At 31.1% G+C, this 16,068-nt stretch overlaps 1 protein-coding gene across 4 annotated transcripts in view; it reads left to right on the forward strand.

Annotated features, from left to right (window-relative positions):
* KIAA0586 (KIAA0586 ortholog) overlaps positions 1-16,068 on the forward strand; it is an 84,106-nt gene that overhangs the window by 21,722 nt on the left and 46,316 nt on the right. For all 4 annotated transcript variants that reach the window (XM_016128985.2, XM_016128989.2, XM_016128988.2 and 1 more), the window contains 9 exons: positions 436-663; positions 1,551-1,725; positions 4,280-4,474; positions 5,975-6,162; positions 9,224-9,331; positions 10,499-10,579; positions 10,792-10,985; positions 12,491-12,609; positions 15,861-16,060. In XM_016128985.2, coding sequence (XP_015984471.2) covers positions 436-663; positions 1,551-1,725; positions 4,280-4,474; positions 5,975-6,162; positions 9,224-9,331; positions 10,499-10,579; positions 10,792-10,985; positions 12,491-12,609; positions 15,861-16,060 — 1,488 coding nt within the window. The remainder of the gene's footprint in view (positions 1-435; positions 664-1,550; positions 1,726-4,279; positions 4,475-5,974; positions 6,163-9,223; positions 9,332-10,498; positions 10,580-10,791; positions 10,986-12,490; positions 12,610-15,860; positions 16,061-16,068) is intronic.

The following is a 16,068-nucleotide window of genomic DNA, read 5'->3' on the forward strand; positions in this document are numbered from 1 at the left end:
TGGATTCCATACAAAATATGTTTGTTTAAACCTTCAAGCAACTTTAATTTATAAATATTTACTTCAGAGTTTTATTACAAAGTTGTTTACTCCTTTGGAAATATTTTTTAATTTAGTTTTTGAATAGTTATTAGTCATATGATTCAAACATCAAAAAATGTATAAAGGTCTATAATGAAAATTTGCCCTCCTACCTCTGTACCTCATCTCTTATTTCTGATTTGCTCTACTCCAGAATACACCAATCTTTTCAGTTTTTTGTTTATTCTTCCAGAGAATTTGTATTCATATGTAAGCCAATATCATTTATATATAAAGCATTTAAAACTGCTAAACTGTATTTCTATAACAAAGAAAATGAATTCTAATGCTTTTGATGTGGAAGCATTACTACTTGGATAGTTCTTAAGTAATTTTAATTTTGGTTATGTTAAGGATGAACTGGCAAGAAAAGATTATGAACAAAAGAAATTTGATCAGAAGAATCAAAGAATCAAGAAAACTCATAATATGGGTAAAGATATTAAAAGCAATAAGCAAGACAAAACCATAAATAATTCTGTAATTCCAAGAAAACATTCTCAAAAACAAAAAGAAGAACATTTTAGAAATCCACCTATGAGGAACATGCCTGCTTCAAGCTTACAGAAAGAGAGAAGAGAAGTAAGATCCTGCTTTGGTTTTATGGCATAGATGTTTCATTATAACTGATTATTTCTTTTAAGATAAAAATAATGAAGTGACTATGAAAATGTTTTAAAAATAAGAAGGACTGTGCAAATGTAAACTGTCTTTAAACTATTGATATTTAGGTTTAGGATATCCATAATGTGAAAAGCACTGCACAAAATGTATAATTCTTTCCTTCTGAGATCTTACACTAAGAATCACAGTATTTTAGTTGTGGCAGGTATATATGGAGATCACCTAGTCAAAAATTAGTAGTTCATGATACTCAAATTGTATTTCATCTTTGTGTGTGTATATGTATATATTTTGTTTGTTTATATTTTGTATATATTTTTTAGTTTAACAAATGTGATTGTTAGGCATGGTTATTAGATGCTATGGATGGAATATTGTGGCTGCTCTAACTAAGCTGTAACTTTCTTAATGCCAAATAGAGATTTTGGGGCAGATTAAAGAAGCATCTAATTCAATACTTAGCACATAGTAGATGCTCAAAAAATGTTACCTTTCTGTGGCATTTAGATTATGATTGATGGTGGGATCAGAAATATAGAAAATCATTTAAAGACTTATTTGATTTATGTAATACTTAAAATGTGTTTAAACTATACTTTTTAATGCCGAAACTATTCTTAGTAGTATAAGAAGAACCTTTATGTTTCTGGGGTAGATGATTTTTATATTTAATTTTCTTGCTTTTGAAAACTATAAAACTTTAAAATTATAGCTTGAAAACTATGTCCAGAATTTAAGAGCCATTTAAAATAGAACATTTAAGCTGGTAAAAGGAGGCTTTTGAAGAATGAGATAAGTGTTTGATGACTATTTTGCTGGTGTGTTGAATAACTTTTTATATTTAGGGTTTTTTGAAAGCAAACACAGTGATACAAGATGAAGATTATATGTTACAAATTTATGGAAAACCAGTTTATCAGGGCCATCGCAGCACTCTTAAAAAAGGACCATATCTCAGATTTAATTCTCCATCTCCTAAATGCAAACCACAGAGACCAAGAATAATAGAACGAGTTAAAGGTAAGGAACCTCATTTTTTTATGGTGTACCTCATTTTTTATGGCACCATAAAAAATGTTGATATGTAAAAAATGTTTAATATGTAAAGTTTAATTATTGCTTTTTATTTGTTACTTATAAATACAGTTCAATGCTTAGGGATAGAAAAACAATTCCTTCTAAGAGAGAAGGAAAAAATAGACCCAATTCAAGGCACAAGATAGAAATAAGTGGGAAAAAACATACCAGATTCAAGACACAAGGTAGGGATAAGTGGGAAAAAAATATAGACTTAAATGGTATCTTTAAGCAAAGCATGATTAAATTTTCATTTATGAGATGATGAATCTCGAACAGTTTAAATTATAATGTAGGGAAAGCAGTCATTTCCTTGAAGACCTTGGTCCATCATGATTTTTATGAACAGGAAGACTAGCCATATGCTGTATATTATCATAACAGTGCTTATGGGTGCTTTAACAGTTTTGTTTGTTCTCAAAGAACAGCAGGTAGAAAAAGTGAATTTTTTTTTTTTTTTTGGTTATTTTGTCCACAACTAAAAATATCTTCACTTATCACAGCTACCATATCACTAGTATATCTAAATATAACTCTTAGGTAAATATTGAGTCTCTTGGCCTTACATTTAAAAATTCCTCAACTTGTATTTTAGCAGTAAATAAGCCACTTTGACAATATACGGTGACTAGTGGATGCCAACTCATTTTTCTTTCTTATACTTTTTGGAAGTTGGAGCAGTGGCAGTTGCTTTAGTTTTCATTTTTAAAAGTTATGTGATCATGTAGGGATTTATTTAGAAATCCTACTATTATTTTAGTAAAAAGCCTATAACTTATGGATGGTGGTTACCCGAATAGATGATATTTACCCTAAAGTTTCCTCTTGTTTATTGAAACTTTTCTATCAAATTATATTTGGGATTTTGAAAGCTTTTGAAAAAAATAACTCAAGGTTTTAAAACATTTTCATGTTCAAAAATAACTTCATTAAGTAACTTTTTTAATGGTAGAAGTGATTGAGAACCTTTGGACACATGCTCATCCTTGGATCTTGGCACCTGTTTTTGCCTCTACTTAGAGACCTTATCCCTTAGACACTTTCATGGCTCACTCTCAGTTCTTTTGTTTGTGAAAAAATATATTTTAAGTAAACACTCAAGAAAATATTTATTCAATCAAATGAATGAATACTAGACAACAGGATGAAAAAATACAGATGGCGATACTAAAATTTCCTTCCTGGGATCGTGAAACTATATTTAAAAGTTTAGATTCATAAAACTCGCATATTAAAAATAAAAATGTAATGATGTCAGGAATTTATTTAGAAAATATTTTAGTTTCTTTTTCTTTGCACTTTAACTTTCCTTCATTTTTCTCAGATTCCATAGAAATTTATCTTTTTCTTCAAAAAGACTAACTGATAATCAGAACAGTTTCTAATTCTTTAAGAATTCAAGATTTAGTGTCTATATAAACAAGCAGATTTACTTCATAGCAATAGAAAAAAATGTATAATGATATTAATTTCTGTAAGGTTTTAATAGGTATAGAATTTGATTACTGTACATATTTTCAAAGGATAAAGGCTGATAATTCAGAATTATTCTCACAATGCAATATATATATGTCTTACTGCTAAATTGTACACCTGAATCTACAGCCATGCCACTTTGAACAAGCCCGCTCCTATCTGATCTCTGAAGCCAAGCAGGGTCGGGCCTGGTTAATACCTGGATGGTAGACCACCTAGGAATACCAGGTGCTATAGGCATAAAAAATGAAAAACAAGGGATTGTAAACTGACAAGGTCCTTGCAATCTGTGAGGTCAACCAAGGGTTGCCTCACCTAAAAAAATAAATAATAATTAAAAATGTAAAAAAATATATTTAAAAAATAAAAAACAAATAAATTGTACACCTGAAACTTACTGGATTTTGTTAACCAGTGCTACCAAAATAAAAAAATACTACTAGTAAATTAATTTAAAAATATTTAATAAGAATTATTCATGAGTAAAGTCTAGACAGTGAAAAAAATTTAATTCTAAAAATGATTATTAACTTCTTTGTACCTATAGAAAAAATTTTAATGACTTAAATAATACAGTCTGCATATTCTTAATCTTAACTCAACATTTCGTTTTCTAGGCATTGTATCTGTTCTGTCATAGTAGTTGTAAAAGTTGTTACATATTTTCAGGGATTGAGAAACCATGGTCTGTAGGTCAACTGCCTGTTTTTATAAATAAAGGTTTATTGGAACACAGCTACGCTTATTTATCTATTTCTATGACTGCTTTTATGTTACAATAGCAGAGCTGAGATGTTGCAATTGAGACCACATGGCCCATGAGAATAAAGTATTTACTATCTGGCCATTTAAGAAAAAGTTTGCCAACTCCTGGTTTATGTGTTCCTTCCATTTTGGGGTGCTATAATCTTATTATATAGAATGAGATCTTTCTGTGAAGAAGAGTTATGTATTTCTAGAAGGCTGGATAGTACATGTTCCAAAAATATTTAAAATTATCTGCCATTGATGATTATTACAGGCACTAAAGTCAAGTCAATAAGAACACAAACCGACTTTTATGCAACAAAACCTAAGAAGATAGATTCTAAACCACAACATTCTGTTACTATGCTGCCTCATGGTGATCAGCAGTATTTGTTTAGCCCAAGCAGAGAAATGCCTACTCTTTCAGGTACACTGGAAGGTCATCTGATTCCTATGGCAATTCTTTTAGGTAAGATCAAACAAAATATATAGAGTAAATTTAAAATTCTTATTAGCAGTAGCAGAACTTACAGGATGATGCTGACATGATAGTCACCTATTTTTTCCTTTATATGCTGTTTATATTTGTGGGTAAGGTCTCAGAATGTGTCTTACTCTGTATAATATCGAACTCTGATATGGGTTTCTGCTATAATTTTATTCACAAGAAGCATTCTTTTGGTATTTTATAATACACTATTGTAGATCAAATGAAATTTTAAAAATGTTTGGGCATATCATAGACATTCATAAAATTAAAGAATTCAAGAGTTTTGACCAGTTTAATATCATCATGTCTTAAAGGAAGTCTTTAAAGGACCTTTTATGTACCTTTGAACTAGACTGATAAGTAAATATTGTGTGGATATGTATTCTAAGCCAATAGTTGTTTTTTTACTTATTCGAGGTCCATCAGACTCATCATTGTAAAAATTGATCAGGGTTACTTTTGCTTTCACTAGTTCTTCAAATCTAGTTAGTTATTATTTTTTCTTTTAGTGCCATTGCTATTCTTCCTTTATTTTGATGAATGATTTAAAGATGAATATTTGCAATAGGAGAGAATTTTTTATTTTTGATATTATGGGTTAATGACATGTCAACTTGGTAGCTAATGTCTGTCTAAACATGCCTTTACTAATATAATAGCTAATACTTATAAAGTCCTTACTGTATGCCAGGTGCAGATCTAAGCACTTTACATATGTTAATTTATTTAACACACCCTATAAAACACATGGTGATATACCAGTTTTATAGATGAAGAAACAGACACAGAGGAGTTAAGTAATTCATCAAAGGCTACAGAGCTAGAGTGGAGCTGAGATTCAAATCCAGGCAGTCTGGCTTTATTTAGAGTCTGTGTTTTTAATGATTGCACTATATTGTCCCTCTTTGCTTTGAAATATAGGAAACAAGTAGAACTTTTGAAGTGAAAGCTGACAAGTGTTTGACAGCTATGGTAGTTATCAAATAGTTGGCCCACATGCTATTTATTTGTAGTCAAACAGTAGTATTTTGTGGTTGTTTTTATTTCTGTTTATTGTTGCTTTATGGAATTCGAAAATAAAAATAATACAATAAAATGCAGTACACTTTAGTCTTGGCTTTGTCACTTACAAACAGTTATGACTTTTGGCAGATTATATGTTTCTAAACCTCTGTTTCCCCAAATGTAAAATGTGGGTAATATTAATACCTCATAAGCTTGTTTTGAGGGTTAAATTAAAGGGTTAAATAACATAGATAGTGTATGTGAAGTGTTTAGTACATATGAGTGCCAAATAAATGTTAGTCATTGCTAAAAGGGTGACATGATTTATTGAAAATGGTGAGGGTAGAGGGAAAAGTGATTGCAGATAGTGTTTTCTTTGGTATGAGAATTCAGCCATAAAGCTCCAAGTTGTGTATTAGATTTTTCCCTTTATTTCTGAAATGGCTGACTCATTTTCTCCCCCAAACTTTTTAGGACAAACCCAAAGTAATAGTGATTCCATGCCACCTGCTGGAGTAATTGTAAACAAGCCCCATCCTGTAACAGTGACTACTTCTATTCCTCCATCATCTCGAAAAACAGGAACTGGAGTAAAGAAACCTAACATAGCAGTTGTAGAAATGAAGTCGGAAAAAAAGGATCCTCCTCAACTTACTGTACAGGTATGCCAGAATACATGAACAGAAATTTTTTAGGAAAAAAAATCTTGGACTTCAGTACTTAAAATGTGTTATATTGCTTCATGAAAACTTTACTTTCATCATGAGTCTTTTGTTCTTTAAAACTGATGTTAATGTAACGTCTCTATCTATCCTTGTTTTGCAAGGTTTAAGCTACCTTTTCTATGCCAGTGACTCCAGGTGACTCCATGATATTCCAAAGAGAACAATTAAATAGTATAACTAATTTAAAAAATAAAGACAATGTGTGTGATTTGTGTAATTAATACTTCAATATTTATACAAACTTAGGAAGACTTGAATGGAGAAAGGACTTACATGTGAAGATTAAATATTCAAGTAGTCAAGTCTTCCTATGTAAATGTATAATTTAAGTGAAATTGTAATTTAAAAAAACAATGACTTTTATTTAAACTTGATATTTAAAATCAGTTTGGCATTTGAAGGACAAAAGGTTTAGAAAAGTTTAAGTGTTTGGTACTGGTCCTGTATAAAAAAGTATTTCTGAAATAATGTTAATTATTTAAAAAAGAATGTAATGTGTAGTAGAAAATAGGATTCTTATAAATGAAATAATGTGTGGTATAATTGGTTAGCAATGTGGAAAATAGATCAGTTTTAGATTCTAAAACTCCTAATGTATAGCAGATGAGTTCCAAACAGGCAATAGGGTAGGTATAACTACGAACTATAAAAATATAGAAGAAGATAATTGCATAATATATTTATCAAAGCTGAAACTAAGTCTGGATATGAGAGAAAAATGGATTTGAATCTGTAAAATCTAAAACTTAAATATGTAAAAAAAATCCTAAATAAAAAGAAAAACATATAGTGAGACTATATGAAAGGAATATGCTAAAAAAAATTTTAAAAAATTTTATTTTATTATTAGTTTCAAGTATACAGTACATTGGTTACACATTTATATAGTTTATAAAACAATCCCCCTGATTGCTTTCTCTCCTCTGGCTCTACACCTAGCCATTATATTACTGCTAACTGCATTCCCTATGCAGTGCTCCCCATCCCCTTGACCATGTACTAATTTGTACTTCTTTAACCTTTCACCTCTTTCTCCCAGTCTCCCCAAATCCTCTCACTTCCCCACTGGCCATCACCAGATTGTCCTCTATATTTGTGAGTTTGTTTTTGATTAGTTCTTTTTGATCCTTAGATTCTGCATGTAAGTGATATCTTATGGTATTTTTCTTTCGTTGTTTGACTTATTTCACTCATATAATAACCTCTGGGTCCATCCATGTCATTGCGAATGGTAGGATTTCATTTTTTTAATGGCTGAGTAATATTCCATTGTATATACGAACCATAACTTCTTTATCCAATCGTCTGTCTCTTGTCGGGCATTTAGGTAACTTCCATATCTTGGCTCTTTTAAATATTGCTGCCATGAACATAGGGGTGCATAGATCTGTATGAATTGTTGATTTGATTTTCTTTGGATAGATACCCAGAAGTACAATTGTTGGGTCAAAGGATATATCAATTTTTAATTTTTTGAGAAACCTCCAGACTGTTTTCCATAGACGCTGTACCAATTTGTAGTCCCATCAACAGTGTATAAGGATTCTCTTTTCTCTACATCCTCACCAACACTTGTTCTTTGATTTTTTGATGATAACCATTCTTACAGGCTGGAGGTGATATTTCATTGTGGTTTTAATTTGCATTTCTCTGATGATTAGTGACCTTGAGCATCTTTTCATATGTCTATTGGCCATTTGTATGTCCTCTTTGGAGAAATATCTCTTCAGGGTGTCTGCCCATTTTTTAATTGGATAGTTTGGTTTTTTGTTGTTAAGTTGTATGAGTTCTTTATATATTTTTGGATATTAACCTTTTATCAGATGTACCATAAGTGAATACATTCTCTCATTTAGTCAGTTGTCTTTTCATTTTGTTGATGTTTTCCTTTGCGGTACAAAAACTTTTAGTTTAATGTAGCCCCATTTGTTTATTTTTTCTTTTGCTTCCCTTGTCCGAGGAGATATGTCTGAAAATAAATTACTAGTAGCAATATCAGAGAGATTACTGCCTGTGTTTTCTTCTAGAACTTTTATGGTTTTGGGTCTTACATTTAAGTCTTTAATCCATTTTGAGTCTGTTCTTGTATATGATGTAAGAAGGTGGTTCAGTTTTTTATTTTTGCATGTATCTGTCCAGTTTTCCCAGCACCATTTATTGAAGAGACTGTCTTTACTTCATTGTATACTCTTGCCTTGAAAAGGATTAATTTTAAATATAAAAATCTCCATAAATTAATAAGAAATCATAGATGCAAATCCAGAAATATTCAAAGAATGTGAATAAGACTCTACAGGAGAGGAAATACAGTTTATAAACAAGCAAACTGAATAATTTAAATCTTGCTAGTTACCGAAATAATACAAATTAAAATAATATACCTCCAAATAAAACTATTATTGCCGAGACACTTATCTAATTTGGATGAAGGTTGGGTAAAACTTATAATAGATTATGTTTTAGGTGATGGTCATTTGGATTGCATTTTGGCAGTAATTACCAAGAATCTCAAATCTTCATGCCCTGTTAGGGAAAACAACCACATATATATATATATGTATATATATGTATATACACATATATATATGAAGTTTTTTGTAGCAATACACATATAATATTGGAAATGTTGAACTATCCTCGGTGTTAGCCAACAGAAAAATGATTAATTAAGGCATGTATATTTGTTGGAATATTATACAGCCACTTAAAATATAATTATGAGGTCTATATGGAAGTGTGATAAGATGTTTATGACCTAAATACAATGAAAAATCAGAAATGAAACTTTTATATTTTAGCTATCTACAAGAAGATAAAGGGAATAGTGAAAATGAAGTTATTTCAAGATAGGATTTTGTATGTTCTCCCTTATTTTCCAAATTTTGTAAAATACCTTTTTATAATTAAAAAAAGTTAAATAAATGTTGTTGATGTATAGATTGAAAAATATTTGAGTCAAAATGAGGAACAGAAATCTGGATGTTGTGTTTTGTTTTAGGTTTTACCCAATGTAGATATTGATAGCATTTCAAATGGTAGTGCTGATGTCAGTCCATCTCTGCCTAGTCCCAAGGAAGCATCTCCTCCTCTGAACACCTGGATACAGGTATTGTTGAGAAATTTTTATAGTTTTGAGTAATGTCTGACTATAGATTTTAACTAATGATGTTCCATGCAAAGTCTTCCATTATAATTATAACCCAGCATAATAATTTAGATTTTAAGGAAAAGATTCAAAATGAATCTGGAATTGCTTATAAACTTGAAAAAGAAACTTTAATTAAGATCTTTACATTTAATCAACATTCCAAATGTAATAATCCTTAGTGTGATTTTTTTGGTTACTTAAGTTGTAAGGCTCTCATATGTGAAGAAAGAATTTCTCTCTTTGGAGAAGCTTGTGTTAAATGAGAATTAAGTATAGTTTTTTCTGAATGTGAGTTTTATCGTAAATATTGGAGTTCATGTTTTGGCATGTTACTTTGTCATTATACTATTGACATGATGCAAATATATACGTTTCTTCCCAGTATTTGCTATTAACAAAATTATGACTTTATAGCAGCATCATACTGTAACTTTTCCCAGGTTTCATCTATTTGTAAGCAAATTTGGTTATCAAGGATACAGTTTTAAGGAAAGGGAGAATGCCAACAATTTTTCCGGATCAGAAATAGTAAAATAGAACTGCCCCTAAATGCATTTGTGCCCAATTTAATTTTTCATCACTAATTTTTCTTCACCATAATTGTTTAAAAACATAACAACAAATAACTTTTGAACTGTTTATTATTCTACTGTCAGAAGGAGATTCTTGTGGTTTTTGGTGACTAGATTATATATATTGAAGCCTAGAGACTAAATTTATAAAGTAGCTTTTATCTTTCTGAATTATTTGATTCTGTATCTTGTCTTTTTGTGAGTTTATATATGTATATACTTATATATACACATATAAACACTTTATCTTAATTCTAGGAGAGAAATCACAATCAGATCAACTTAATCAATTGACTTAAGTTGTATTGTTCATGGAGTCCTTGACAGAAAAATTTATATTTAATTTTTATAGCTATTGAAATGAGAACATAGTAGTTTTGGGGACTACCTTAGATTTCATTTAGTGATGAAATCAATTCTGAACAGGATATTAAAATAAAAAAAATAGGGCTATGTAATTATAAGCTTATGCTATGGGTGGAAATATGAAAAATTATATATAAATTTAAAAGACAGTAAGTACAACCAAAGCTTTCTGAAAATGTTTTCTTAGACTCCAGAATTTATGAAGGTAGATGAAGAAGAGGTGAAGTTTCCAGGAACTAACTTTGATGAAGTAATTGATGTCATACAGGTAACAAAGCTTAGAAACTGTTTTCTGCCACTCTTTTTCCATGTGCTAGACAAATGTATAAATTATAAATAATGTGATATAACCTAATTGAAATGTGGTTCATTAATTTAGAAGTGTTGGTTAATTCATCTACCTAAGTTCCCTGGCTATTCTTGTCACTCAGTAAATATTGAACAGATACATGACTATAATAGTTTTATTTTTATTATCAGGAAGAGGAAAAATGCGATGAAATTCCAGAATACTCTGAACCAATTCTGGAGTTTAACAGAGGTGTTAAAGTTGTTTCCACAAAATATAATGGTCCTCCATTTCCACCAGTTGCTTCTACTTTTCAGCCCACTGCTGATACTCTGGATAAAGTAATTCAGAGAAAAGAAACATTGGAAAATAGCTTAATTCAATGGTGAGTTTATAGTGGCATTGATGTTAACAGAATCATAATAGCATATAAAAATGAAAAGTATTAAGTTTTGGTTGAAAATATTCCTTGTCTCCTTTTATTTATTAAATTTTTTCCCTTGCTGTAGTCACTGGAAACTATTTGATGTGTTGCTGAGGATTTAACTAATTGTTGGAGATATTGTTTCTGTCCTTGAGCATTTTTACTTAGACTGTTTATTATGGTAAAAGAGGCTATTGTTAAGTAACAAAAGCCTAAAAATGTACATATTCTTTAATCCAGTGATTTACTTTCAGAAATTTATCCTTAGAAAATAATTACAATTCTGATATTAGGTGATAGATTACTTAGCATGTATGGCACTTACTACAAACAAGGCGCTATCGTGTTTGTTACTTTTATAAACTTATGAACTATTTTTTATCCCTGTTTTTACCTGTGAGAAATCTTAAGGAAATTATGGAATAAACTAAACTGAATATTAATACAGTTATCAAGATTAAGTTTAGAAGAATTTTTAATGATGTTGAAAGATTAATAGCACAGTGGTGTGTTAAACTACTGATTTAACTGTACTTTATAAGAACTCACAAAAATAGAGTCTACAGCAATGACACCCTGTACATGCCTGATCTACTTTAATCTCAGAAGCTAAGCAGGGTCAGGCCTGGTTAGTACTCGGATGGGAGACCACCTAGGTATACTAGGTGCTATAGGCTTAAAAAGGAAAGAAAAGAAAAGAAAAGAAAAAAGAAAAGAAAAGAAAAGAAAAGAACTCAAAAAAATAAATGTGCATAGGAAATAAAGTGGAAAAACATACCAAATTGTTAACTGTGTTAATCTCTGAATCTGAGATTATGAGTGAGCCTTATCTGTTTTTTTCAACTTTTATATATTTTCCGATTTGTTCACAATGAACATCTATTACTGGAATAATAAAAATTGTTACTCATTCTGTTAACTGCTCTAACATACAGTAGTAGTCTCCTATTGTGTTCCCCTTCCCTTTCCCCTTCTCTTTCCCTCTCTCCTCCCTGAAAATGACCTTGGAAATAAATTTTCTTTCCTCTTTAAGAGGAATACTACCTACCTGTATTGCAGTCTATATTCCTCGAAGAGAGAAGGCAGCTAGACTTCTTTTCTAGCTCTGATCTTGTATGGTTTTGTATGTGTGCTTTCAGAGTAGGGAACCCAACATTTTAGGGATATGATATGCTAATCATTGCCCTAAACCTTATGAATTTAGAAGGTCTGTTAAACTTTTCATTAAACTAATCTGAAATTAAACTAATTCGATGTAATGAACAATCTTCCACATGAAGATCTGTTTCACATGGTTTATTTCACTAGGGGATACATTTGATTTTTTTCTCCTTTTCAGATCTGGCTTTCAGAATGCCTGCTTCACACATGAATGTTGTGTCCATGGGTAGAAATTATTTTTTAGGGTTGATGTTTCTAACACTTTATACATTTTAATCAGATTCAGGAATCCTTTTATCCCCTAGGGTAGAACAAGAAATAATGTCAAGAATCATCTCTGGGCTCTTCCCAATCCAACAACAGGCCCTAGCTAATGTCAGTGTTTCAGCCAGCGAGGCAAGTGAACCATTGACTTCTGACATTGGTAAGTGAAATGGAATCTCTTTAACTATTTTGTTATTAAAAGACACTTTCAGGTCATTGTAGACTTATGTAGTCTAGAAGTCTTTGGCTGACAAAAGACAAGCTCTTCCCATATTACTTCTCAGTTCTTCTCTGTCGTGGACATTAGTTTTCCCTCACTCTCTTATTTCATACTGCAGCATTCAAATGATTATATTACCTTCCATCTGTCCCACACCAAATCTATTATTTCCCATAGTACTTTGTATATATCTTTGTTTTAGTAATTATCACATTGTATTATGATTGGTTTACATATCTGTCTCATTCACTAGACTATAAAAATTACTCAGAATTTAAGTTGTTTCTCCTTTAGTGCCGAGCCCTTGATGGACACCTAATAAGAATATAAGTATCCACTGAGTGGATAAATGAGCCTCTTTTTTTTATGGAGCCCACATTGTTCTCTTCTTCCTCTTTCTTCCTCATCTTCCTCCTCTTATTCTCTCTTCTCTTCCCCCTCCTTCTTTCTCATTTTTCTTCTCCCTCCCCTCCCTTTTCTTTCCCCTCCTTCTCCATCAGCTTTTTACAGGTACAATTTACTTGCCATAAAATTCACCAATTCTAATTGTATAGTTTGATGAGTTTTGATAAACACGGCTGTACATTAGCCCACATGATCATGATACTAAAAAACATTTCTGTCATCCAAAAAAGTTGTTCCCATATGCCACTTTGCAGCTAATTCCTAACCCTCTCCTATGCCCGCCCAGCCTTAACAACCACTGATCTGCTTTCTATTACTGTATTTTTGCCTTTTTCAGAATTTTATATATTTGTAATCATATAGTACATAGTCTTTTGTGTTTGTCTTCTTTAGCTTAATGCTTCAACAATTGTTGCATGTAGTAATATTACACTGTATGGATATAATTTGTTAATCCATGTACCAGTTGATGGACATTTATAGAGTTTTAGTTTGGGGCTATTATAAATAAAGCTATGATATGAATATTTGCAAACAGACATTTTAAACGCATCTTTTAATCTTTCTTGGTCATATGGTAAATAGATGTTTAACTTTACAAGGAACTGCTACATGTTTCCAAAGTAACTATTATATTTTGCATTCTAGCCAGCAGTATTTGAGAGTTCCAGTTGCCCCATGTCCTCACCAATGCTGGCTGTTGTCAGTGTTTTTAATTATTATGCCATTCTATAAACACTTAGAGATAGCTCTTTGTGGTTTTTATTTGCATTTTCCTAATGACTAATGACGATATACAATTTTCCATATGCTTATTTGCCTTTATATTTACTTTGGTGAAGTATCTTTTTAAATGGCTTGCTCATTTTTAAATTGGGCTTTATGTCTTCCTATTATTGAGTTGTAAAAAAGTTCTTTATTCTGGATACAAGTTCTTTATTGAGTATATGTTTCTCAAATATGTTCTAGTTGTATCTTAACCTTTGGTTTTTTTCAACATTATATTTTGAAGATCAAAGGCTTACTTCTAATGAAATTTAACTTAACAATTTTTCTCTTATAGTTTGTGATGTTTTAGGTGTACTATTTAAGAAATCTTTGCCTAACTCAAGAACATTAGGATTTTTATCTGTATTTACTTCTAGAAGACATAGGGTTTTAGACTATACATTTAGGCCTATGGTACATTTTGAGTTAATTTTTATGCATGGTGTGAAGTAAGGATCAAGATTTATTTTTTTAGTATATGGATATTCAGTTGTTCTAGCATTATTTGTTAAAAGGATTACCCTTTTTTTCCATTGAATTTCCTTGACATTCTTGTTGAAAATCAGCTATATATGTGTGGATCTCTTTTCTGTCTGCCTATTGATGAATATTTCTACTTGATGTTCCTCTGGCATCCAAAACTTGGCATGTCCAAAACATATCTCATTTTTCTAACCCAAACTCCTCTTTCATTTGTTTCTATTTCTGTTAATATCATCACGACTTTCTAAGCACTCAATCTCCAAAGCCTTGGAGTTACTGTTTATTCTATTTTTTCTTTGGTCTTCCTCAATCACTACCCAGTCACAGCGTAGATCCATACAATTTATCGTTGAATCTGCTTAATTCTTCCTATGTAGTATAACTCAAATGCCTCCTTCATTGCTACTTCCTCAGGTTTTCTTTCATTATCTCATTTTTTGAAGGAAGGAAAAAACTGACCAACAAAGTTATAAGGAAATTGATATTTTTCTGGATGAAAATCTTAAAATTTCCAAATTAGGTCATTAGATCCTGTTCTCTCTTTAAAAGCCTGTCCATTTGCTTTTATTTTGCCTATGTGTAGGTGGGGCTTTTGGGCTTTCCAACAGAAGATGTTCTGATTTTTGGTTATGCCCAAACAATGGAAACGAAAAAAGAGAGATATTGACATTAAATGTCGAATATAAATTAAGGATTGTAATAGTTTTTGCTATGGTAACTTCAGAGTAAATTACTATTACTTATCCCTCAACAAGTGATCCCAAGACACATACATCCATTTTTTAGGGAACTTTTAATATTGCTACATAATTGTACTAATTAAGGAACATTCTTTGGAAAGGTCACATCTCCATCAAGTTGTATAGATCAAGTCTTACATGTTTTCCATACAAATCTTTAGAAACTTAGCCACTTTAAGTCTAGAAAAATCTGTTAAGGAAGTTTTACTAAATTTCATGTACATTCATACAGGTGAAGATACAATCTATTTGGAAAATTAATACACCTATAGAGCTTCTGATGCTAAGCACATAAACTACTATTAAAGTTTGAGGAAGGTCAGCCTATCGTGTTAATAATTGATGTATATGAAACTAGAAGGAAGATAGTTTTCATATTTATAAAGCAATTACCATTTCTCTAAAGTCATTAGTCTAATAGTCATTGTGTCTTTGCATTTTGACCAAGATCTATCATGGGATTTCCTGTTGCATATTCTTTGAAATATGGATTGTTTTCAGATAGAACATTTAATGTGGATGTAAATCGTTTTTATCACTAAATTCTGTGGTAGCAAAGAGGTCATATAAGTAGATTTTCATCTCTGTGTTTTCCTTCTCTTTTTTGTTTATTTAAAGAGGATGTTTGTTATGTAAGTTATCATCTTATTCTTTCATAATAAGTAGATGTATTTTTTATTCCTCTTGCCACCCCCTCATACACATATATTTGTGTCTCTAAAATTTTAATAAGTAAGGCTTGGATCGAAAACATGTTTCTTGCACACTTATTCTGAACTTATTTCATTTTTTTAGTGGAAGGAACAAGCAGTGGAGCCCTCCAGCTTTTTGTTGATGCTGGGGTTCCTGTGAATTCGCACATGATTAGTCATTTTGTGAATGAAGCTCTTGCTGAAACCATTGCTGTCATGTTGGGTGACAGAGAAGCAAAGAAGCAGGGTCCTGTTGCTACAAGTGTTTCTGGGGAGGTTTCAACAAGCAAAACATACTTGCCGGTAGGTGC

Source organism: Rousettus aegyptiacus, unplaced genomic scaffold (genome assembly GCF_014176215.1).
Source record: "Rousettus aegyptiacus isolate mRouAeg1 unplaced genomic scaffold, mRouAeg1.p scaffold_m13_p_3, whole genome shotgun sequence".
Classification (NCBI taxonomy): Eukaryota; Metazoa; Chordata; class Mammalia; order Chiroptera; family Pteropodidae; genus Rousettus; species Rousettus aegyptiacus.